The following is a 26,316-nucleotide window of genomic DNA, read 5'->3' on the forward strand; positions in this document are numbered from 1 at the left end:
TTCTAGACACCATATGGTGAATTTGGTGGTATTGTAACCAGGGTATTTCAGTGTCATACATTTTTCTTTTATCTGAGCTGTTGAAATAAATTGTCCTTTTTGTATGGTATCACAAAGCCTGTTTTTTCCTTTCGTTCTCTAGTCATTCTCTTCCTTTTTATCTTCACAACCATCCTGCGAGGTAAGTTAGGCTGAGAGTATGTGACTGACTCAATATAACCCAAGAAAATTCCATGGCAATGATTGGAACCTAGATCTCCCAAATTCTAGTCTAACACTTTAACCACTACACTACACTGTCTTTTGTCTGCTTTTAAATTGTGAGCAACTGGGCCTATGTTAGTCTCATATGGTATCTAGTTACCCAGTGGTTGCTGGTGAGCCTGGTCCCGATGAGTCCTCCCTCAAAAGCTGAAACAGACTGGGAAAGGACCCTGCCCTCTCCACCTGCCTTTTACTGACAGAAACTTAGGCTTCAACTGGCAAATACTGTTGTGGTTGCCTAGCAATGATTTTAGAGGGCATTTTTGTTTTTTAAAGCTACAGGCACTGCTATTATTTGGGTGATGCCTTTTTTTTTAGGCTTTCATCGTTTTCTGCCAATCCCTGAGCTTTTCTCCAGTTTGTAGAAAGGTCTGTCTTGCCTATTCATGACTTAAGTCTTCAGATTTCATTTACTCATAGATTTGGCCAATTTGAGGATACATTGATGGAACACGGTATAGAAAACTGCATTCAGATTTTTGTGACTTTAACATACTGGGTTGTATCTTGCTAGCTTTTTCAGTTTCCTTCTTCCCTGCACCCCTCATCCTATATAACTTTTGGTCATGTATGTTCCTCAATCCCTGCCATAACCTTTGCAGTGGTCAAAAGGGTCTTCATCCCCCTGCTTTTGCTGGCAGAATAACTGGTAGGATTCAACCCACAGTTGCTAACCTTTGCTCAAGCAAAATCAATACAATGTATTCTAAATACTCTAATTCATTAAAAAGTTGCAAAATGGTTTTTTTTATGAAAACTGTTTACAAAGGGGGAGAAATGAGAGTCACAGTGTAAATCTTTTTTATCCAGCGAGCCCTTTAAAACAGGGTGTGGTGTGCAAAATTAAATGTCATTTATTGTTTGAAAGAAGCAGCTGCTGTATTTTCAAGTGAGATAAGACCTTGTGCATGATTTCTATAAATGGGAAAATGTCAGATGACCTCTCCATCCAGCTGTTGTTTTAGCATCTGATCTTTTGAGTGTACCTTGAGACGAGCCCATTTACTTTCCTAAATATATGCTAAGTTTCTTTAATGTTAAATGTATAAAGATGAATTTCAGTGGCCTGAATCAAACCATTATTTTCCTGTGCCTGCCAGATTCACAACAAAATTAGAACTTTTTATTGATTTCAGTGGTAGCATTATTGTACTTACAAACTGTGATCTAGCAAGCTCCAATGCTTTCTTCCATCGTACACTGTCTCCAGCAGTTTCTTTCCCCATCTCTGAAATTTTTGATGATGAGAAATGTTCACCCAGCCAGTCTGCATATGTGCATGTAGCCCACATATTAGGAACACGCTGGATCACTAACACTGTGTAAGTAAAAAATGTTAGAATTCAATCCTATTTTTATTTTAAATAGGTGGACATTATATTACAGTCTAATAGGTATAAAAGTAGTCCAAAATAATTTTCTACAATTACCAAGCAGATGTTTCATGGGAATTTGTTTTGTTAATTAGAAACCATAGATTTCACCATTATGTTGCCTTACATATTATCTGTTGCTTTAAATATGTACTCCTATATACTACCTGTGCTTTATGTTGTTTAAGTCCTAGAATTGATTATGTTCTGTTTCAGCAATTCCTCAAACCCATACTGGATCCTTGCTAATACTATGTCTTTATAAACTTATATTCATTTACCCCATGATATTGTTTATGGAAATGTTCTTGACACTATTCATTTACCCTATGACATTGTTTATGGAAATATTCTTGACACTGTATGAAAATGCCTGCCCTTGTCCCAACCACTGATTGTACTAATCTCACACTGTGTAATCCCCCTTGAGTCTCAGTGAGAAAGGCGGACTATAAATGACATAAATAAAATAAATAAAAATAAAATAAATACATTGGCCCAATTTCTGGGCAATGATCACCTTGTGAAAGGTTTTCAGTGAAAGGCCATCATAATTCCACTTGCTGTCTTATGATACAATGCTTGAGATTATTATTCAGTAATGTATTATAAGCTATTTTATAGCGATGACTGGGGCCAAATTTTGCCACCCTTGCTCTGGGTGCCAATTATACCTTTCAAGTAATCTTGGTGATTCAGTGTGTGACACCAAGTAAAAACTTATTCCCTAGTGATTAAGAGCAACAGTTGCTTCTTTCAACCCACGACAGCTGCAAGCTCCACTCTTCTTTCCACACCATCCATCCTAAATTCCAGCCTGTGGAAGTCTGAACCTATATTTAGCTGGTAAGATTAAATTACAGAGGGCTTCAAGCTCGGCAAAGCACACTGATCTGCCTTTTTCAGGCAGACCTGGGTACAGACAAGAGGGCTTTAACTTCTACCTCCTGGCCCAGAAGTTGAACAAAATGGATTCCCAAAGAGAACTTAGTGAAGAACTTCGACTTTATCAAACTACTCTTCTTCAGGATGGCCTCAGGGAGCTTTTGGAAGAGAAAAAGTTCATTGATTGTTCTCTAAAAGCTGGAGATAAAAGTCTTCCCTGTCATAGACTGATTCTATCAGCCTGTAGTCCTTATTTCCGTGAGTACTTCTTATCTGAGCAAAGTGAGGAGAAAAAGAAAGAGGTAGTTCTAGACAATGTTGACCCAATCATCCTGGATATGATTGTTAAGTACCTCTATTCTGCTAGCATTGACCTCGATGATTCAAATGTCCAAGATATTTTTGCACTGGCAAGCCGCTTTCAGATTCCCTCTGTTTTCACCGTGTGTGTTTCTTACCTTCAGAAGAGACTTGCTGTTGGTAATTGCCTGGCCATCCTCAGATTAGGACTTCTACTTGATTGCCCAAGACTTGCGCTGTCTGCCCGTGATTTTGTGTCAGACCATTTTGTGCAGATATGCAAAGAAGCGGACTTCATGCAGCTTGCGCCCCATGAACTCATCTCAGTTATTTCTCCAGACAGCTTGAATATTGAAAAGGAAGAAGTGGTTTTTGAAGCTGTGATGAGGTGGGTTCGAACGGAGAAAGAGAACCGAGTGAAGAGTCTTGGGGAACTGTTTGACTGTATCCGCTTTCGCCTGATGGAGGAGAAATATTTCAAAGAGCATGTTGAAAAGGATGATATAATCAAAGGCAACCCTGATCTTTCCAAAAAAATCAAGGTTATCAAAGATGCCTTTGCTGGAAAACTGCCTGAGCCTACCAAAAGTGCAGACAAGTCAGCCAAAGGAGAGGTTAACGGTGATGTTGGAGATGAAGACTTACTCCCTGGTTACCTAAATGATATTCCAAGGCATGGGATGTTTGTCAAAGACCTCATTCTTCTAATTAACGATACTGCTTCCGTGGCTTATGATCCCACAGAGAATGAATGTTACCTGGCAGCTCTATCAGAACAGATTCCCAGAAATCATTCCAGCATAGTCACTAAACAAAAGCAGATCTATGTGGTGGGAGGACTCTATGTAGACGAAGAGAACAAGGAACAGCCTTTCCAGTCATATTTTTTCCAGGTATAAATCTCTCATTTGTCTGGTTATTTCAGTAAGGCAATTGCAAGTAAGCTGTGTGTGCTTAAAAAGGGGTTGTATCAAACCCTTCCAGCAGGGCACTTTCACCAGTGGAAACAGGAAGTACCATTTTAGCTGATTTTCTTCCTCCCGCTGTAAATGCCTGCTGTTTTCCTGGGACTGCATTTGTGGGGGATTGCCGTAGGAAGGGAAATATGGAAAAGCTTTTGTGAGCAGAGCACCATTCACAGTTTATTGGATCTATTGGAGCATTTTCATGGACAGAAGTATTTCTATCTGCAGGCCTTAACTTCCTTGTCTTCCCTCTGCTACTGCAGATCCAATCCCACCCACCCCATACCAAAAAGCTGCTCCAGGGTCGGCAAGTAAGTTGAGCTCTGTAGGTGGAAATCCATCCACAGAAATGTTCCAAGACAATCTTTGGTATATAACTGGTGTCTAATTTCTCAGTCTTTAGAAATTTTACTTTCTTGAGTATTTTTCTTGTTCTTTGGATTAGTGGCAAGAAACTAAATATATGTAATCATTTCTCCCATGATTGTATCCTACTGTTTCATCCCCCCTAAACCCAAACAAAAAGAAGGAAACCTCCTAGCACATCATTCCCCCTAAAACCAAGTGGCACAATATCTTTTTATTAAGACCAGTATAACAGAACAGTAAGCAAGCATTTGAGTTCCCTGCAACTCTTCCTCAGGCTAGATTTTCAGTTGGAAAAAGAAGTGGGGGGAGAGATAAGACAAAAGCTTGCTCTGTTACGTGCTATTTTGGTTGGTCCTAATAAAAATGTATTACGTTACTGTTTTTGCATTTTTTTTCTGTGAGTCTTCACCTGTAATCTTTCATTTGCAGGACATCTAATTTCTACCATGACAATTTCCCCTTACAAACCATGTTTTACATACAGTGTATTGGCCTATGAAACTAATGTGTTAGAAAAGTTAAGTTCTATCAGTTTTATACAAGCTGTAGTACCATGTGCCTTCTATAATACAAAGTATATTTTTAATACGGACCTTGACTTGTCCATCTTTTGTTACTCTTTGCACTTTGCCGCTCTTCTATCCCCCCCTCACCCCGCCCCTATAGTTTAACGTCCCAGTCCAGGGTCTTCTCATGGAGACTCACTGGAGTTCTGCTCTATGCATACGGAGTTCTTTCACCCACAAGGATTCCCCATTCATTTCAGCAGAGGAAGTATATCTGCATTCCTTTGATCATGATGATCTGATTCCTCCGCTGATGGGATATCCGGGCACATACATACCTGTGAGTCAAGCTAGATGTGGAACATTTGGGCACCTTACCAATGAGTAATGGAAACATAATATGTGTGACTTCTGAGAAAGCAGTAGCAACAAGGAAAGAAGCGCAATGTTCTTAATTAAGTTCATGACGTGAAAAACTTGCAGTCAGAAATTAAAGCTCAAAACTAAGATACTAGGGATAGTAGCAGAGTGGGATTTCTGTAACTGAGTTGATTGATTGATTGATTACATTTAAATCAGTTCAGTTAGCTTCACTATTATAGTTTTATATGATAATTTTAAGTTTTTATATATTATGGTTGCTGTAAGCTGCACTGAGTACCATAAGGCAGCTAGCAAATGTTTTAAATAAATAAATAATGTAACCTAAATAGTTCTGCTCAGTATTACAGCTGAACCAGAAACAAACAATTTTGCAACCTTCCAACAAATATATGCACAATTGCTCATTCTGCATTATGAATAGAGCGACTTGGCCTTTGACCATATTCACTCATTCATTTCATTCATTCATCCATTATAGATAGAAGTCATAAGATTCAGCCTTATTACAGAATATGATTTTCATTAGTATCAAATTCTTACCTTTTGCACAATATACACATGGCTCTGGATATAATTTGTGAGCTATTTTTCCACGGCTCAAAACATGTTGTTGCAACAGTACTAAATATTAGATTATTTTTCTTCTTTGTGTTTCTATAATTTATTTCTGCTGTGAGGAAGTCTTCATGGTCTTTCTCCCATCAATTATATCTACATCAATTATATACAGGTAGTTTTCCTGGGCCTAGTTATCACTAGACATGGGCATGAACAGAAAAAAACGCCGAACATGGTGTTCGTTGTTCGTTTCCATCCACAAACAACGAACACTGACGAACATGATCCTGTCATGAACATGTTCATTGTTCATGGGGGCCAGCAGGCTCTCCTCCAGCCATCAAGTTCCCTACTGCACCACTCCCAGAAACCCTACCTGAGCAGGCAGCAGGAAAGGTACCGATAATAAGTAATAGCTTGGCCCCAGAGCCTGGCAGCAGCCCTGGAACCTGAAGGGGTAGATCCCTATCCCACCACACACAAAATTCAAGCTCCAATGCACTCATCCTGTCTCTCTAACAACAGCTGTCTCTCCCTGAAAGCCAGAGCTGGGAGCCCTCCTCCCCCCTGGTCTTTTCCTATTGTAACAAATTTGGAGCTCTAGTCCACACTTGGAAGGAAGACCTGCCTATCAAGCTAAATTGGGCTTAGATTGGGGTTTCCAGGGTAACAACAGTTCAGGCAATCCCCACCTGAGTTGCCATGGGAATTGATCGCAGGTGCCAGACTGTCTGGCCTGACAAACAGCAATGAGGCTTGCAACAACCACCTGTTCGTTTAGAATGGGGTCTCACGAACACCTTGTTCTGGAACAGCAGATTGGGCTGTTCGTAGGTTTTTTTAGTTAGTATTGCTGTTCGTGCCCATCTCTAGTCATCACTTAGATTTGTTATCCAAGTATGCTTCCCTGAGCTTCTTGAAAGAAGATGGGATAAAAGTGTGCTAGATAGAGATTGTAAACTCTGCCAGGACTGCTCTGACTCAGTTTGCACAAAGGCTAGCCTTCTATCTGATATCTTTGCTCTCTATGTGAAGGGATTGATTTTTTCTTTGTGGGACCAGTCAATCACACAAAATCCTGCCTGCAGTCTGAACTAGGGTTAACATGAGTTCATTTTGCACAACAGAAGTGACATTAGGGGTGGGTGTGTTGTCTTCTCCAAAAGAGCAGGTCTCTGCATGATCGTAATCTCCCACCCTTTTCTTGGCAAAGCCCTTCCCAAGAGTGGAGGATGGATCATGCTACAGCTTGCCTCCTTTTAAACTGGCTATTTGCCATTTTAAAGGAGGTAAACATTTTCATTCCTGTCTATGTGCCCCATCCTAAACTGTCAAAATAGAGCTCCTCCTTTTTGTAGCAGTCACAATGTTTTGTGGAAAGTCCATCCCTCTACATTAGCTCAACCTAGTCTGAAATGGCAACATCTGGCTACAGATTTACTGGTTCTGTGACGCACCTGAGCAAGTAGAAGTAGTAGGGGAAGTAAAACTAGAAACTGCTGTTGGAGAGTAAAGTTTGAAAAGACAGTGGTAGTTGTAAGGAAATAAATGTCTATCAGTGAAGAAGTGGCAAATTGATATGTCCTAGCTTAATAATGTGCAGTGTATAGAGCAGTGATTATTGAAGCAACAGCAATTAGTATAGACATTGGGAGGAAATGGGCTGACTTCATTTCTAGGTCATAAGTTCAAAAGTTTTAAAATGTAAAAAAATTGAAAGTGATGCCCTGGAGCATTTTTTACTGTGTACTGTTTTCTGTTATGTGTTTTTTCTAATGACCTGAATTTTGAAAAAAGCTGGACACCGTCGCTGCTGAGTGGAATGGTCTTCCTCCGTTGCCATCGGCTAGATGCCTTTTTGGACTGGGAGAATCAGAGAACAAAATCTATGTAATTGCAGGCAAGGATCTCCAAACAGAAGAGTCTCTGGATTCAGTATTATGCTATGATCCCACGTACGTTGCCCTAATGTCATGAATATTGAGGTTTTTAATACATTTTCTATTCAACAGAAATGCCTGACTCAGGTCCACTTTCATTCCAGGTTACTCAAATGGAGTGAGGTCAAAAAGTTGCCGCTCAAAGTGTATGGTCATGCTACGACTTCACATGGTGGAATAATATATTGTCTTGGAGGAAAGACTGATGATAAGTGAGTACCTGCATGTTCCTGGGGGCGGGGGGGAGTCACTGTCAACCCTTTCTGCCCTGATTCAAAATCCTGGTTAATGTTAGCCATGGCTAAAGCTGGTACCAATTTAAACCATTGCCGTTTGAAGCAAAAAGGAAAAGGGCTGAAAGGGATTATGATCCTCTTCTCAATCCTCTCACCATTGTTAATAAATAGATGCATCCTGACCTGGTGTCAGCATACTGTGAGGGAAGAAAATGTGCTCATATCTTTAGAATTATCCAGAACTGATTTTTCGCTATGCACAACTACTTTGATGTGACATTCTGGTGAATATGAACATGTGTGGACCATGCTAAGACAGCAGAGGACTGTAAGATGTTCCTTTGCCTTATATTGCAGAATTAGTTGATAGTGTTTGGCGTAAAGAACAATAGCATGGAAGGGCGGGGGGTGGGCAACTTGGTGGACACTCAGTAAAAGAAACCATATACAGGCAACTTGGTGGACACTCAGTAAAAGAAACCATATTGTATTTGTTAAATATACCGGAAGGTCAAAGTCAGTGTTTTCAGGGACTATGCTTCACTTTAGAGAGGGAAATCGAACATCATATTCATAAGAATAAAACATGCGTTGAAGGTCTATGGTATTTACAAATAAGCCTCTAAAGCATACATTTTAAAACATGGAGAGTTAAAGGTGTAGTTCCTGAGGTTTGTGAGTCAAACAAATAGGAACTGACTTTGCTCTTTTGGCTTCTGTGGCACCAAGTAATATTTAAGTCCTGTAGTAATCGCAATAATACTTTCCCTAACTTGCAATTCCTATGGCTATGTCTGCTCCAATCTGGAGTCTACCTTTAGGCATACAATTGGGAGAGCCTTAATTCCTGTCAGGCTGCAGATGAGAATGGCTGATAAGTTTTCTCTGTCAACAAATGATCCACTCATTCATACCTGCTTATTTTGAATTATCTTCATTTAAATTGTGATTAAAGAAAAAGAAAGAATTCAGCACCCTCAAATATTCAGTATTGTATTTTAAGTTTCTTATTTGCATATTGGACAAAGATTTGCATATTGGACAAAACTATGGGAAGAATTTCTGAGAAAATGGAAGAAAAAAGCGGCAAACTCGGTGCTTTCAGTACAGCTTAAATCTTTACTGAGCTGTAGAGTTCTCAGTTATTCCTCTGTGGAATAATAATAATGATAATTATTATTATTATTATTACTACACTTATATACCGCTCTTCTAGACTGATTAGTGCCCCACTCAGAGTGGTGAAAAAAGTCAGTGTTGTTATTATCCCCAGGATACAGCTGGGGCTGGGAGGAGTGGCTTAACCCAAGGGTATCTATTGAGCTTGTGGCAGTAGTGGGATTCAAACCAGCAAAATGCTGATTCACAAGCCAGCCACTTAACCAATGTGGTACAGCAGTGTAAGACACTCTATTAGATGCATTATCAAACTCAGATTTTAGCCCATGTAGCTAAGGAAGCTGATGATTGAATCTAATAACTCTGATATATGTGCTGTTCTGACTTTGATTGCATTTCTCCAACATGCTTGCTACTATGTCAACGGCACATAAAATTTGAACATAACTTCTAAAGCATTGGATTTTGGTTTTTAAGTTTTTATTATATTTAATAGAACATAGTATAAAAGGAAAATATAGGTAATCTAAAAAGCAACTAAATAGTTCTCTGTTCAAGTAGGTTCTGCAACAGTCACCCAACAATACCATCCTAAGCAGCGTTAAAGCCTTATAAGTCCACTGAAGTTGATAGATTTCAGTGGGTGTCATTCTTAGGAAGAGAAATATAGAATTATTTAGTTAAAAGTTCCTCAGTAAGCTCTAAAAATGCTGAGGATGCGGAGAATGCTAAGAGTGGTGACATTTGTTGTAAAAAGGTTGCAAGGGAGGTTTACAAAATTAAAAGCATAGATAAAAGTTTTTCCATAATCCTCCAGATTAACATGATCGCATGCATGCTCAGCAATTGTCTGCACACTCGTAAGTTTTCTCCTGCTTCTGATGTTCTGGGATTGGGTGTTTTTTCTGTTGGAACTATTTTCCAGGTCTTAAAGGTTTCGGTCATCTAAATTAAAGTGCTTTTCTATAAGCTGCTCAAGCTGTTTTTGTTGCTTGACTCCTGATCCTTGAGAGTGATTTATGTTTCTTTAATTCCACAGGAAATGCACTAACAGAGTATTTGTATACAATACCAAGAGGGGAGACTGGCGTGACCTTCCCCCCATGAAAGTGGCTCGCTCTATGTTTGGTATCGCTGTGCATAAAGGTAAAATTGTGGTTGCAGGTGGTGTTACTGAAGAAGGCCTCTCAGCTTCTGTCGAAGCATTTGATCTTACCTCTAACAAGTGAGTACATTATTCATTTTTATTTCTTGAAGGGTATAGTTTTATGTATGTTACACTGCCAGATTTTGTTCCATTACTTCTCAGTAGTTTTGTTAAGCAGTTGTTGATTTATATGAAATAGCATTAATGAAATCAATTGGACTCAAAAGAACTTAAAGTCTGCAGGGATTGCTTTCATTACGGCTAGGGCTGTGCAGAGGCAGGTTGCTTCAGGTTTCCCGATTCGGATTTACCCGAATCGGGAAGCCGCTTCTAGTAAAGTATTTCCGAAGCCGCTTCGGAAATACAGCTTTGGAAAGATTCGGGTGTCAATTTCACTCCCAGCTCAGAACCCACAAACCCCCTCCCCCAACTAGATTCAAGTTACCCCCCCCCCAACTAGGCCAAAGCCTTGGCACACAACAGGGCTTGGCGTGAGTCTGCCCCTGGGAAGCCACCCACTTTAGAAATGAAAGGCAGCTAGAACTAAAAACTTCAAACAGAGCAGCAGTGGGCCAGATTCAAGTTACCTCCCCGCCCCCCAACTAGGCCAAAGCCTTGGCACACACCAGGGCTTGGCATGAGTCTGCCCCAGGGAAGCCACTGTTAAATTTAAAAAATAAAAATAAAATGCAGACTTAAAACACATCCCTTCCCAATCCCATTCCCCCCCAACCACCCCCTCCCCCCAAAAGAAAAGGAGCCTGTGAGTCAGTGAGACTCACTTACCAGTGAGAAGCAGCAGGTCCAGTCAACAGCAGCAGGGCAGGGAAACCAACCAAAGAAGCCCAGACCAGTCCAGATGTCCAGAAGTCCTCTTCCTCCAAGAAGTCACTCTCTCTCCACCAGGGCTAATTGGAAACTTCCTAAAGGCAAGCCTCCAATTTAAAGCCCTGCAGCATTAAAAAAATAAAATAAAAAAACACTCTCCTTCCAGAGAATCCCATTGGCTGGAAGGAGAATGCTGCTGCAGGATTGGCCACTCCTAACTCCCCCTCCCTTCCCTCCTCCGGCCTGGCCTCTAAAATGGGTTGCTGGGATTCTTGTAAAGATGCTAAAGTAAGTTAGGTCCAGAATGATACTGTATATGTTCATTTATAAATACTCAGCATCGCTTATGCCTTAACTGCCGAGAGATCCTGAGAATGCACTCTTCACTTTGTATTTTTTACAGCATATCAGTAGAAATTACAGGAATTCTAGTATGAAAAAGGTAGACAATGCAAAACTGAAAGTTGCCCAGCTCTGATTTACAGACTTAAAATGAAGTCCATGGATAGATAGGTAACACACACAATTTTTAATCAAAGTATGTATTGCCCCTTGATCATCACTGAAAATAAATACTTCTCCTTAATTTACTGTGTATATGCAAAATGATTACTTTTTAAAATTTCAGAATTATATTCGTTGAAGCCTAAGTTGCTTTGACCTCAATACTTCTTGTTCTGTTTAGGCAGCTGTGTCCATGTATTTGTAACCATTCAGCCTTTTGTTTTAACTGTTTTATTATACAATACCACTAACAAAGGGGAAAAAATTACAGCCTTATAAGTGATAAATGGCCTCCACCCTTATGATCATAACATTGTCCTGTTTTCTTAAATACTTGACTCTTTTTTTGCTTAGAAAGCAAAGTATGATTACTGCATCCCAAATTTTATCACTCCCGTGTTCCACTTCAAGATATATAAAATCTTTGACAGCCTTATGTGGGAATCTAGTGGCTCACAATATATTTAACAAAAATAAAAATTATCTTTCCTGTTAATATTGTTAAGCGGTGAAATTCTGGGCTTAGCAATGTCTATTATATTTTCTGTGAACTAAATTGTAAGTCTTTTAGCCTAAGACATTGCCAACAGCCATGTAGGTAAGACCACAGTTTTCACAGCATTACCTAGAGTTAGTTTTAGATAAGACTTTCTGGTGCATCATCCTTGAAAACAACTGAAGTCATTGTTTTAAATTGAACATTGTTTGTTAAATTACAGATGGGAAGTTATGCCAGAATTCCCGCAGGAGAGAAGCTCTATCAGTTTAGTTGACCTGGCTGGGTCCTTGTACGCTATTGGTGGTTTTGCTATGGTTCAACTGGAATCTAAGGAATTTGCACCCAGTGAGGTTACAGACATCTGGAAGTAAGTTCTGTTTGAATATTACTATTTTCACTAACCATGAGGGGTGAATTGGAGGTTTCCAGAGAGAGGCAATAATTGGCTAAAAATCCCCTTCCCACATTAGCAAAAGCAATAGGTGGGATCCAGCGCAACATCTTCTAGTCCATGATATGAACCATGCTCAGTCTGCAGAAGTTTTGTGTTAAATAGTTTTACATCCTATGTTTCAGAGTTAATTGTAATATCATGGCACCACCGATTAGACTGATGGTTTATTGTATAGATTTGTACCTCTTCGCTAACAGGCTGATGGTTTCAGGCCACTTTGGTTGTCTAAGATTTAACTGTACTACTGCAAAAGGAAGACAGGAACAAAAGAACTGAACATTATGGTTTTGTCGTTTGTTGCTCTTTGTTCATGTTTTACTTGCTCAGTTGTGATGGACTTTGGTTGCAGGCAATAAACATTTTTATGATATTATCAGATCCATGGTGCAATACATTACAGAAAGTAAGACTCGACACAGGGGTACTGCTTTTAACAGCAGCCTCATATATTCTGTAACATGTAGCTGCAGTTTAGGTTATCAGCTTACCACTTATCTTGATATTAATTTAAAGGGGAACACTAGATCAGAAACTGTTGAGCTTCCTGAAACACAAAAATCATTTGTGTGTTAAAGAAAGAGTTAAAAGCAACAGAGAGGGGATAGTTGCTTTCCTTGAGATCTCAACTGTCATTAACTTTTGCCCCTGCAGATATGACGATGAGAAGAAAGAGTGGTGTGGCATGCTGAAAGAAATCCGCTATGCATCTGGAGCCTCTTGCCTTTCCGTCGGCCTCAATCTATTTAAGCTATCAAAGCTGTAAACTTGAAAGGCTTTTTGCTTAAACAGAAGGAATGACTTTTTTTAACGGCTTCTGGTTTTGTTGCAGTACAGTGATGGATAACAAAAATGTTATTCATTATTAAAGTGGTTTGCTAACTTCTGTAAGTATCAGAATGCCCCCACATTTTTACTAATAGTTTGAATTTGCAGTAAATTCTGCTGTAACGCTGAATAAAATTGAGTTGGATGAAAAAGTTAGCTGGGAGATGACGTTACTGTCTGGCTTCTAGCTATAGAAATACATCGACAGCTCCAGCCCTGAAGGTTGCCTTGCTGGGAAAACTACACTTAAGAAACTTGGTCTGTTCTATTTCAGACTACTGGCCTCTAGGAATTCTCTAGGAGTTCATTAAGATTTGTGCTATCTCCCTCTCCCCACCAGAGTTCCCTGAGCCTCCCCCACCCCAACTTTGAATTGGGAAGTCTGCAGAATGGCTGCAGCACAGGAGGCTGTAGCTGAAACCCTTTAACAAGCTCTTGCTCTATGCAAGATTGGAGGGAGAGATTTATGCTAATTCACCCCTTGAACCAGGACCTTTATATGCTCTGCAATTTAAATTACTGTGGGTATGGAGTTCCCACTGAGGTCTCTTCCCATCCAAGACTGGAGAAGGCTTGCTTGGCTTCAACAAGGGTGGTGCATCAAGATGCCTTCAGATCATATCCAGACATTTTTTGTTTTTACCAAAGAGGCAGATCTTGACATCTCTTCACTGGTTGCAAACATTTGGAGCTGTTACTTGGGTTACTTTTCAAGTAGGCGAACAGTAGAGTACAGCTGGTGCATTCTCATGAGGCCCATGCACATTCTCCTTGTGCATTCTCATGGAGCCTGCTGGCAGTCCTGCTTTCCCCTTTCTGCACAGACCTGCTGCCACTGCATGCCACTTGCAACCAACAGTATAAACAGCGAGCAAACCAGTCAGCCAGTGAAATTTTAAAAGCCTTACCCTTTGATGTTTATTACTGACATTTATTTGCACATGCACATTTTTGTACAGCCTTACAGAAGGAATAGTCCCTTTTCACATTACTGAAGGACTTGACCTGACCCTGGGTAAAATCAGTCTCACTGTACAGATGCAAAAGACTCTGCAAGGCAAGGACATGAAACTCCATCCACCATAGCTACTGAGCAGCTGCAAAGCCGTTTGATAACTGAATAAGGCAGACAACAAGCTAAGAGACTGACTGCAGCTCAAAAGTGATTGCAGCCTTCAAGTATCAAAAGTGTTTGCCCTGAGATCTGTACCATCTCTAGTCCAGAGGAACTCAAAAGATTGCATTCACCAGGAGGTGGATCCTGCCACTCCACTGAGCAAAGTTTATTCAGTTAATCAGATATTCATATCCCCCTTTTCATTTTGGGTTGAGGTTTCTTCAAATCTAAGGAGTGTCTCTGTAACTGAAGTGGTTCTTCAGTTGCACGAAGAGCCATTTACAGGATTCATTGGATCCACCTCACTATTTTGTGGTCTTTTGACTGGTTTTATTAAAAAAACACTCTAGCATATTGTCGTCCCCCTCCCTCCATGAACCAATACTGGTACCTACAATCTTGGGCAAGCTAAACCATGTCTAGACCTGTTTACTGTTGACCGAATCCATAAAATATTACCAAATGAAAACATTTCAGATTTTCAGGATCATTAACACAACACTTGGAAAACTGTTGTGTTACCCAGCCTTTTGAGCGCTCACCTGAATGGAAGAGATTGATTACAATATTCTAAATCACAATTAAGTATAATTAATTTATCTGGCATATAGCGTATATTGGACCAGCGATACCACTTATAGTATACATTTGTCAGGTTGCTCTTGCAATGAAAGCAATTACTTTAGGTAACATGATTGATTGCTACTTGTCTGCAACTGATAATGGTTTCCTGAAAATTAAACATGTTTTTGCTGTGTGTCCAGTGGTTTTCTACACATTACCTAAATTATTTCCTAATTCTGTAAAGTGACCAACAAGGAATAGAGGGAATGCAGTCTTATTTTGCCAGTCTCTCTAATGTCTCCCAATGCTTGTTGTTAGAAATGTGCACCTGAAAAATATTCGGGTTTCTCACTTCAGTTTACGCGAAGCAGGAAAACAATTCGGGATAACCCAAATCCCAAAGCGGTAAGCTGCTTCGGGATTCGGATGTTTAAATGCTTCTGTATGCTCTGTAAAGATTTCTTGCCATTTGCAAAAAGAAAGAAGAGTGTTGCTTTCAAATGCCAGCTGCTTTACAGCTGATGGGAGGGAAATCCCCCTTCTTTCAGCTGAAAATAGCGGCAGCTTTGAAAGCAGCAACACTTTTCTTGCCACACAAATGAGAAGGGAGGGGGTCCCTTCCCCTCCCTTCAGCTGAAAAAGAGGGCATTTGAAAGCAGCTTTTTTTCAGCTGATGAGGGATCCCCCTCCCATCAGCTGTAAAGTGGCAAGCAGCAAGAAAAGTGTTGCTCTTTGCCCAAAACTTCCCAAAGCAATATAAATTGCTTCAAGAAGCTTTGCTTCGGGATTCTCGAATCGGCTCAGCAATACTGGGGCCAATTCGGAAATCCCGAATCTTTCCAAATTGACCAATTCGGGTTAAAAACCCCAATCGGAAATCTGAAGCTCACCCTTACTTGTTGTCCTTAAATTCCAGATTCCTTCATTGTCTTGTCTTGTATGCTTACTGCATAACCTCTAGAGTTTTAGTATTAAAATACAGGGTGATATCATTTACTGACCACCAAGTAGGGTAGCCATCTGAAATTCTGCAGCTGTCAGCCACTTGCCAGTAAAGGGAACACCAAGAAATAAATGCCTACTATTTGAGGAAATAGTTCACCCCTCTACAAAGGACAAACAGCCTGTGGTTGTCACTCAGAATACCCAACAGTCTAAACAGCCTAACCTCTCTCTTTGGTGCTTTCAATAGTACAGCAGCAGCAACAGGCCAATGGAAAGAATCACATTTGGAAGAAAAAGTTGTGATGTCTGAGATGCTTCTTTGCTCTGCTTGTAATACCCTGATTGATATTATTGTATCTTAAATCAATCATAGAAAAGGAAGATAGTTCTTAAGGAGCATGTTTTATGTTTTGGTACTTTACCTCCTTTAAATGAAAAGGGGGCACTGCACCAAAAAGCTCCTAAACACTGTTCGTCTGTGTCTGAGTCTTGGACTGCTATTCTCTTTGCCCAACTATTACTACAGATCTCTGTTGTATATAGCTGCTTTCCCATTTCCTGCTCTTCAAACAGTATACATCACCTTCCTTTCCCTCTACTTCAGTTACTCTACACCAGGGATACATAACTCAATCACAAAGGTTAAATGCAGAAAAGTACTTGATACCCTTTTAACTCAATGTGTTCTTTTTAAATTATTCTGTAAAATGCTTGTTACAGCACTCTCCTTTCTGCATCGTTACGTCTCTTCCTGAACTGACTATTCTTCTTTCTCTGTTTTCCTCTGCACCACATCACACTTCTCTATCAGCCCTGCCTCTGTTTCTATGCCCAGACACCTGTAAGGAATCCAGCAACAAGAACAGCAAACCAGCTCTGGTAATGCACAACTAGAAATGCTAGGTGGGAATCAGTGTTCCCCTATGCAGCAAAAGATGAATCCAGCAACTCTGAAGAGGATTCAGATGCATATTACAATTCAGAAATAAATGGGCATACCCTACATGGGCAGCAACTACCTGGGCAGACTCCCAGACTTCGAATTCTCTTGTTGCTTCTAGCCTAGGCATATGAACTAGGATCTCTGTTATTTTTATTTATTTAATTTCATTATTTGTAGCCTGCTGTTATAATTCAACAAAACTGTCACAGGGTTGCAAAAATTTATTGCTTCATGATAAAATTCTATATAAAAGAGCTACTTGATTGTGTGTCTTGTCCATGTGACATCAAACTTCCTCAAATATTTTCTTTTTTAAATAGTCCATCCATGCATTCTTTGAGGAGAGTTCCATAGAATTCCATTCAAAATGTGGGATCTGAAAGAATACAAAAGTTAATTACTAAACTTTAATATGTCTTTTGGATGAGCATCTACACAAACACTGGTACAAGTTCCATTCTATAAACAGTCACAAACATTTTTAGTATCCTTGAGCATTGGTCCCCAACTCCCTCCTCTCCTGTTGCTGGCGATTTCACCTCTCATTTTCGTGGAACTAAAAATGCCACTTTGGGTCTGAAATTTGCACTAATTCACAAGGGCAAACCCACTTCTAAAATATAGTTTAGAGCTAACTAGAGTTAGTGAAAATACAGCTGCAGATTTAACCTTGACAATACCTCGACAATACCTAGCGCCCACTCTACAAAAGTTAGAAGACTGGGAAGCATTAAAGCTGCATTTTGATCCTCTTTTTAACAACAACACTGGATTTATAAACCGCCCTTCAGAACAACTTAAAACCCACTCAGAGTGATTTACAAAGTGTGTTGTTGTTATTATCCTCATGACAATCACCCTGTGAGGTGAAAGCTCTGAGAGAGTTGTGACTGATCCAACGTCACTCAGCTGGCTTCAAGTAGAGGAGTGGGTAATCAAATCTGGTTCTTCAGATTAGAGTCCTGCTGCTCTTAACCACAACACCAAACTGGCTCTCAGTCAACTTTTAACTTTTGGTTTTCATTTAGTGGATGCTGCTTTGGGCCCTTGGGAGAAGTGACATAAATCTTTAAATAGATACATATTGTTAGAAAACTTAAAGATAGATTAAGAGGGTAAGATGAACTACGTATTATATGGAACATTTTCTAGTTCTATAATTTTTTAAAAAGACACTACTGTTCATACTCTACCATGGTCAAATGATAATTTACCAGAAAAGAAAGCGAACTTGGGACTGAATATTCATGATAAGAAACATTTCTTAACTAATCAGATTTTCCTACATAGTTCTGCAAGTCTATACAATATTGATGAAAAATATAGCACAGATCCTACCTGGACAACCTGGTATCCGAGAATCTCCAAATGTCTCTTTTTCATAGCAGTTTCTCCTCTGAGGTGAGGTGAGTTTTTGCAAAAAGCTTTAGACTCAAGAAATTCTACAGCAATCCTGAATTTAAAAAACCCAAAAACACGACCCAGAACACTTATTTTCAAATGTGACATACATGCAACAATGATAAAGTGCTAGTACAGTAACCTGAAAACAAAATTCCTAAGACAAAGCATTCACACTTTATGGGGAGCCAATTTCAGAAACCATTTCTATCTACTGCAGAAAACAGAAGTATCATAGCTTCAAGCTGCAGTTTACCAATCTGAGGTACATCATGTCCTGAGAACTGACACTGATAAAATAGCTCTCCCAATTATTTCAGTCCATGCTCATTAGTTTGTACGCCCAGATTACCTCTCTCAAAAGATGTCATGTGGTTAAGAATTTGACTGTACATGAATCTTTGCAGCATTTTGGTGTGCAGATATATGCGTATTTCTAACAGTAAAGCATTCTTATAAACTATTAAAATATTAGCCCTTTTATGAAGCAGGCTGTTACAACCCTCTCTCTTGTTATGGGTAGATTTTGCCTTTAATCTTTCCCTTACACCATCTGGGTACATCTGAGGCTGCCACCAGGAATTTTATATTCCAAGATATTTTATTTAAATTTTCCCTTTAGTAACGTGCCCAAGCGTCAGGCTCCTTCACGGTACTATGTGGCTCTGAGGATAGGAATGGGATATAGCAATGACAGATACTCCGGGATATAACAAAAACAAAGTAAACTTTTATTTTTCAAGAAGCGTATCGGTTTCATAATAGTAGTACTCAATTCTTAAAGTTACTTCACCTAAACTCATTCACACAGATCTCTTCTAAGGTTTCACACACAGCTAGCCTCTCTTTCCCTGACTGAATGTTCTTTCACAAACACTCAGATCAGGTTTCCACATACGTTATATTTCTCTCAGTAATACTTAAACAGGCTAAGGGAGCAAACAGCTAGCCTCTCTTTTCCTCACTCAATATTTCTCTCAGAACTGCTTAAATTTATTCAGGCTGCACACAGCTTGCCTGATTTCTCTTGACTATTTTTCACAGAAATGCTTAAACCTGCTCAGGCAGCGCACAGCTAGCCTCTCTTTCTCTAACTCCTATTCACAGAAATATTAAACCTGCTCAGGCAGCGCACAGCTAGCCTCTCTTTCTCTAACTCCTATTCACAGAAATATTAAACCTGCTCAGGCAGTACACAGCTGGCCTCTCTTTCCCTGACTGAGTGTCCTTTCACAAACATGCTCAGTTCAGGTTTCCACACAGGTTTTATTTCTCTCAATAATACTTAAACATGCTCAGGCAGCACACAGCTTGCCTCTCTTTCCCTGACTGAAACTTTGCTCTCCACTCTCAGTCTCTAACTGCCTTCACTCCGCCCAAACTCTCAGTCATCAACCAATCATATCACTCACTCACCCCTCTCTTTCACCCCCACTCTTCACCTATATCACACCAAGCATTTAAAGACACATGCACACATTTACTTAAAATCATTACACAGGCACTTAGAAATGAATCTGCCAAAGGATAAACAGCTAATGTAGAGGCAGGGGTAATTATCAGTAGGACTGATAAAGGAGCCATTCGTAAATAAACTGTGATAAAGGCAAATAAAATGTGTTTTCCAATGGTGCCGAGCCAAAGCCAAGTGCATGCGTGTTTGCAAAAGGTTAGGAAGTATTGGGAGTGTGGGAACGTATCCCTGTTGCTATGCTCCATCCTAATCCAGCTACATATTAACTAGTTGTGGCAGGATGTGGATGAGGATGCGTATCTGAATCTATTATCCATCCACACCCAATCACTTTCACTGTGTTGTGCACTTGTACGTGCATCTTCTGGCATGCATAACTCTCTGCAACTAGAGCTGGGTGATGGTCTTGCTATGCAGCTTTCCCAAGCAATGAAACTGACATTACAGTGGCAAGAGAAGTATTAGTGGAGTTACCTGGCTAAAGGGATTTCATTCCCTCTTTCTCCACCCACCGCTGAGAATGAGGGGGAAGAGGAAGCTTCATCTGATCAGCTGTATGGCACGCAACCTTGAGCTGGATGGGCCAGGTTAGCGCAATCCCATCCGGTCTTGGTCAGCCCTGTTTGTACTTGGATGGAGACCACCAAGGAAGTCCAAGATCGCTATGCAGAAGCAAGCTGGATTTCAAGGGCCACAGTGCGATACAATGGTGCTTCTGGACTCTTGCTCTTTTCTACTGCTACAGACAAACATGGCTACCCATCTTGATCTATCACAATGGGAAATGTGAGTGGGAGGGGAGTCCCATTCTGCAAACTCCATACTGTTTGGAAGTTACAGTGTCCTACTTGTGGATTTATGTAAAGGCACTGGGTTAATTCCTGAGTGCATCTTGATTATGATGTTCATGATTCTTTGATTCATCTTGAGAGTTTTTTTACTCCATTATACTGTTTTTGTAAAGTTCTGATAATTGAGCCTTATTTTCTACTCGTGTGTTTTTCAGAATTTTTTATTTGCAAGGCTGATGTAAATCTACAGGCAGGGACATAAAATACTAAATATATAACCAAACAGAAAATACATAGTTACCTCTGAGCTCCTGGTGGCAGCCCTTTCTTTCCCACGAACTGGCCATCATGACCCCAGCGCACTCTCTCCAACTCGGCCACGACTACATTCTGTTCTACATAAGGGAGCGGCTTCTTGTTTCTATCAAGAATACACTCGAAGTCTGAAAGGCAAGTATTATCCACTGATAAAATGGGACTTGGTTATCGGACCTATTTTAAAATGAATCAGGACATCATGCTAGGAAGTGAGTACAGCAAAGTTCCTCTCTGTCTTTTCCTAGATGCCGTGCTGTACCCGGCAAATGTTAATTCCCTGCTTATGCCACTCCAGTCCCACCAATTTCAGAGTGGCTAACCAGTAAATCTTCTTACACATCGACGATAAACATTCTCCAGAAAGTATATACTACTGATTTCAAAGGAATATTTTTCCAAGAAAGAGTCTACCTAAAGGGATCGGACAAAGCATGATCCAACCACATTTTATGCTTTGATGAATGTTCACTGCAAACCTTACACAAAAGTAATAGTGCATTATCAGCAATAATGAGTTGGATGAGAGTCACTAAAGCTCAGTCCAGATAAGACTGAAGTGCTGTCGACAGGATGATCAGGCAGATTGAGGTTTCGCACTGTCAACTTGTTCTGGAAAGGGCGGCACTCCCTTCCGACCAGTGTTCCCACTAATGTGAGCATGTGAGCAATCACTCACAGATTCTGACTCCTCTGCTCACAGCTTTTCAGCTGTAGCTCACAGATACTAATCCTCAGGTGGCCCCGCCCTCCCACTCAGCCAGCATCTGCAGGTGGCCCCCACAGGGATAGAGCAGGGATGGAGCCTCATCCCACTTCTCTCCTCCCTTCCTGGCTGTGGCTGGTTTGGCCCCCAGGGTGGTGCCAGAGAGCACCTCCAGCCACTGCTGGCTCTCTAGCTGGAGAACAGAGTTGAGCTGAGTGACCAGGTCTGGCCTGACCCATGCAGCCTGAAATTGCTATGATCCCCTCAGCCCCAGAGAGCAGAGGAGAGGAGGTAGCACCTCAGCCACCACCATGGTGAAGGCATCATTTAACTTGGCCTTGGTGCAGAAGAAGGCTGAAGAAGTAAGCATTGACTCACAAAAGCTCACCTTGAAATAAATGTGCTAGTCTTTAAGGTGCCATTGCATGTCTGCTTTATTTTGTAACAACAGACTAATACAACTACCCCTTTGTAATCAGCATGAACATATTCAGTTTTATACCAAAGTATACTCTTTTTGTGGCCCTTTCACCTAATGGCTTTTATTGTTAAATTGTTTTGATTGTAATCAAAATGTATTACATGTTTTTTGGTTTTGGATGCTACAGAGGACAGAAATCAATGGGCTTAGACTGGAGTTACTTTGTACAGAATTATACTGTATATCTCTCCGCCTACCTGCTGCAATCTTGTTGGAATAGAGAAGGCTAACATGCCCAGGATGGGATGTAGATCCTAGCACATGTTCTCAGATATATTTATATCTGTATATCAAACAGTTGGGAAGGAGAAGTATTAATAAATTTACCTGCAAAGTAATTTAGTTTGGTATTTAGAATCCATGCATGAATGACTGCTTGCATTATTGTTTCTAAACAAGAAACAATACAAATTAAAGTAGTTTGCAGTTTGTATGTTTTGTATGTTTGTAGACTGAAAAACATTTTTTTTTAAAAAAAGGAGATGCACTCAAAACTAATGAAAGTTGTTGTTTCGGCTCACAAAGTAGATTTTTAGTTCACAACACTGCAAAGCTTAGAGGGAACATTGCTTCCGACCAACACCAAGAAGCAGGTTTGTGAGTGCGGTTAGGTCTAGAAGGACAGATGGAAGTGAAGTGTCTTTAACCACCTCTGGCTGGTTGGAGAGCTTGCAACCCTTCCCTTGCAAGGCATGATTCAGCTAGAGTTATCACGCAATAAAATTATTAAAATTAGCCATCGTTCAAATCTGCCAATAAAACTCTATAAAGTTTTGAAAATGCTCACCATAAAAAGACTCCACCGAGGCAAACACTCACCTATTTTATAATAGTAGGGGGTGAGAACAGATGCTTTGGCAAAATGGCTCCCCCCCAAGATTTCTCCCAGCAGCCTGTGGATCTGTCGTTGCAATGCACTAAGACCACTGCCACCTGCAGGAACAAGACAAAAAACAGAATGCGGGGGGGGGGGGGGGATGAGCCTCTCCTCTTAGTCACTTCACATTGGCAATATACATTAAGATTTTTTTAAATTGCTTTTTTGGAAGCTCCAGAGGAAAGATGTCTGGGTTAAAATATGGGACTTGCACCACGCTGAAGAACTCTGAACTTTTCAGCGTAATAATAAAACATTTAAAATGAATTACGGCATGGACAATGCCTCCGGAATTCAATGCATAAGAATTTGGATACTCACTTCTTTGCTGCAGTTGCTGACAGTAGCGCTCATGAAACCACGGCACCTGAAACTCTGGGCACTCCAAGCAGACCGCACGGTTCAGTTCCATCAGCCGTAAGCGGACCCTCCTGTTAAAGGTGGCTGGTAGTGCTGATTTATTAAAATACACAAACATTGAGCACATGGCACGCCCCTCCATTAGCCGAAAAAGTAAAATGGCACTTTAGATAGGGGCCTGGATCCAACAAGCAAAAACATAAACAGACTTAGCACAGTTCTGCTTGTGCAACATTAGCACTTTCCTCCCTACATATTACAGTACCCAGAAATTAGCTGCACAAGATTCAGTGCCAGCCGAAACACAAGTGAGGATGTCATAAGTTTGATTTTGTGCAACTGTGATCTTTTTCTTGAGCTTCTGCTTGTGTGAGAGCTTAAGCCCATGCAGAAATGTTGCACTGGTCCCAACCTAGGATACCATCCAATGAAGTGGTTGCTCTGAACTGCTACTGTGGAGGCAAAAGCTTTGCTTGCAAATATAGTAGGAACTGCTGAAGACCAAACGGAAGAGCTCTGTCAAAAAGTAAGTCTTCCAGAGGTGGGGGAAGCACAACAACGAAGTGTCATTGCACATGAAGCTCTATTTCTTGGGCATGTTTTCTTTGAAGATATTTCTAATGATTTCAATAGGATGTACTCCCAAGTAAGTGTTGCAAATAATGCAGCCTTAGCTTGTTTAGTGGAAGTAAAAACTTTGTCTCCACTAAATGCAGAACATGCAGGTTAGATCCCACAAAAGATTTCTGTGTGTGCCATAGTTCCTCTGCAAGTGGAGTACTAAAATTGCTCCTCGCTGTCTGCTTACACTAGGAAAGCAATTGTATTCCCATTATCTTTTCTGTATATATGCAAGACATCATGCTAGGTATTTTCTCTGATACAATTTCATTACCATATTAAAATGAAATTATGCAAACTAGCAGCTATACATTCCATTGCTCCATATGCACACTGACTTTATTAAAAATGATTTTCAAGTGCTATGTGTTATTGCCGCCTTTGTGCAGTTGCTTGTTCAAGTGGAACTGCATTCAGTACATTTTCTTTTCTGCTCACACGTTGCTGGATCCAACCCACCATCTATGGTGGCCCATGCTTAGCCCAAAACAGAAACAAAACACTCCCAGTCTAAAACTTAAAGACACGTACCTTCAAGTTGGGCATCCAATTTGGCTAGGAAGTCCACATTAAATATCGCTGCTGCCAGATTCTCCGGAAAGTACTGAGCAACAGCCAAAGCAAAACCAAGAAGCACAAGGACATGGGGCTCAAAACTGCCTGTATAAAGAGACCCAGTCGAGACTTGTGTTATTGCCTTTGCAGCAAGTGCAACACAGACAGGGGAACCAGAAATCTCCCCCTTTTCTCCCTCGCTATATCAAAACGATGTGTTTTAACATGTTGGCATGCAGCTGCTTATTCAACATCACTGGGCAAGGACAACTGGAATGGGAGCAAGGAAATAAAGATCAGAGGTAGGTGGGCTGCAAAACTGTGGCACTCAATTTAGGGTTTCCCTCTTCTCTCTCATTTAGAGATTTCAAAAATCCAAATGTTGGATACTAGGACTCCCACTAAGTTTTCCTTGAACAGAGAAAGAGTTCCTTAGGCAAAGACGAACTTTTCTTCATCAGAAAGCATCATTCTTCATTGGAGTAAGTCTTTCTACCTCACAGGATGGCTTAGCAGAAAGAGTCATAGGATCCAGCTTAGCAGGTCATAAGATCCAACCTCATCTGTCCCAAGTTGTAACACCTGCAAGCTTGCTTTTTCAGTTTGTTCCCAAAGAAAGGCAGATTCTCCCAGTGCTAAATTCCTTAGCCTCATTGCTGTTCCCTTTATCTCGGGAAGTGAGTGCATTTAAGTACTGCAACATCTCTTAGCAGCAAGTACATTCCATTGACAGTGTTGCCAAGTAGGCCCCCTCTCCTGCTCTAAGGCCTGCCATGAACTATGTTTGAGTTTCCTGCAATACTGTTTTATAACTACTCCAGAGACTGCCCTGCATGTGTGCGCCCTAGTACACGTGTCAGTTTCCTGCCTGCTTGCTAGTTATCCTGCTGTTGCAATAGACTGTGTCAGTTTCCTGAATCCATGTCTGGACAACTACACTAAGGACTTTCTTTCTGGGCAGCCATGCCCAGGCCTATATCTGGACCTTCCTGTGTGTTTGGACTCCACTACACGTGAGCTTCCTGTCTGCCTTGCCATCTACCACCGGCTGTGCTTGTTTCCCGCTATGGACTGTGTTTTACGTGCTGTTTCCCTGCCTCCATGGAAGCCTGCCTCACCCAGGCCCAAGACGCACTGTTAGCAGCCAGGGGCCAGCTGGGGAGACCTCCAGTGAGCCTGACCAGGCACCCCCTGGCCAGTTCCCGCCTGGAGCCTCCCGCGGGCTGGTCACCCAACTTGCCCTCGCTACTGGGCAGCCTGCTAGCAAGCCCCAGCCATGCCCAGCCGGCAGCCATGTTTTTAGGCAGCCAGAAGGCCCAGAGAAGCAGCCTGCTGAGAGAAGCCATTCCAGAGAAGCGAGCAGACCCCGTCCACAGCGGCGAGCCTCACCCTGCTCTGCGTATCTTATTTTTATAATATTTTTTATTTTTCAATATCTAACATACAAAACTACTGCATATATACATAACCTACAAGACAATAACTACAAAAGACTACAATAGCACAAGGGATGGGAAAGAAGGGAGAAAAAAGAGAAAGGGAAGGAGGGGTGGAAAAAAGGGGAAGGTGACCTACAAACACTAAACACTACATTTCAATGCTTTAGTCTGCCTCTTTATTACGTGAGCGTCTGGAGAAGGGACCTTGGTATAGATGGTTAGATCCGCGTTAAATTTAGTTCTGGACTGCTAAGCTAATTCCCCATTCAAAAAGAGCAGTTCCGGTAACAACAGATACCATGCATATTAAATGTCTAATACTGGTATAACTTTTGACTCCAACAGCTCTAGGAACCCAGGAAATGGGCACTGGTTTGGGTACATGTGTAGATGAAGGGTCATCTAGCCCAACCCCCCCCCCCCCGAACAAAGCAATAAATTCACAGAATCCCCCCACTCCTCTTGTGACACCTTCTCAAAGCCTAGTTAAAAAACCTCCAGGATCTCTGGACCAATCTGGCCCAGAGAGAAATTCCTTCCTGACCCCAAAATGGCAACTGGCATTACCCTG

General features: G+C 40.9%; 2 protein-coding genes across 2 annotated transcripts in view; one reads left to right on the top strand and one right to left on the bottom strand.

Annotated features, from left to right (window-relative positions):
* The first annotated feature begins 2,543 nt into the window (after positions 1-2,543).
* On the top strand, positions 2,544-13,312 carry KLHL41 (kelch like family member 41). Its single transcript, XM_054970810.1, has 6 exons — positions 2,544-3,715; positions 7,402-7,559; positions 7,649-7,756; positions 9,939-10,124; positions 12,098-12,244; positions 12,983-13,312. Exons 1-6 carry the CDS (start codon positions 2,606-2,608, stop codon positions 13,092-13,094), a joined length of 1,821 nt encoding a protein of 606 aa, XP_054826785.1. The 5' UTR covers positions 2,544-2,605; the 3' UTR covers positions 13,095-13,312.
* Positions 13,313-16,931: 3,619 nt separating this feature from the next.
* The window catches only part of FASTKD1 (FAST kinase domains 1), a 31,256-nt gene continuing 21,871 nt past the window's right edge, over positions 16,932-26,316 (bottom strand). Inside the window, exons 10-15 of the mRNA XM_054970809.1 lie at positions 24,283-24,411; positions 23,092-23,223; positions 22,713-22,826; positions 20,693-20,834; positions 18,064-18,178; positions 16,932-17,101 (exon numbers count right to left, since the gene is read on the bottom strand). Coding sequence (XP_054826784.1) covers positions 17,012-17,101; positions 18,064-18,178; positions 20,693-20,834; positions 22,713-22,826; positions 23,092-23,223; positions 24,283-24,411 — 722 coding nt within the window. The 3' untranslated portion in view covers positions 16,932-17,011. The remainder of the gene's footprint in view (positions 17,102-18,063; positions 18,179-20,692; positions 20,835-22,712; positions 22,827-23,091; positions 23,224-24,282; positions 24,412-26,316) is intronic.

The sequence above is a fragment of the Eublepharis macularius genome, chromosome 2, assembly GCF_028583425.1.
Source record: "Eublepharis macularius isolate TG4126 chromosome 2, MPM_Emac_v1.0, whole genome shotgun sequence".
NCBI classification, from domain to species: Eukaryota; Metazoa; Chordata; class Lepidosauria; order Squamata; family Eublepharidae; genus Eublepharis; species Eublepharis macularius.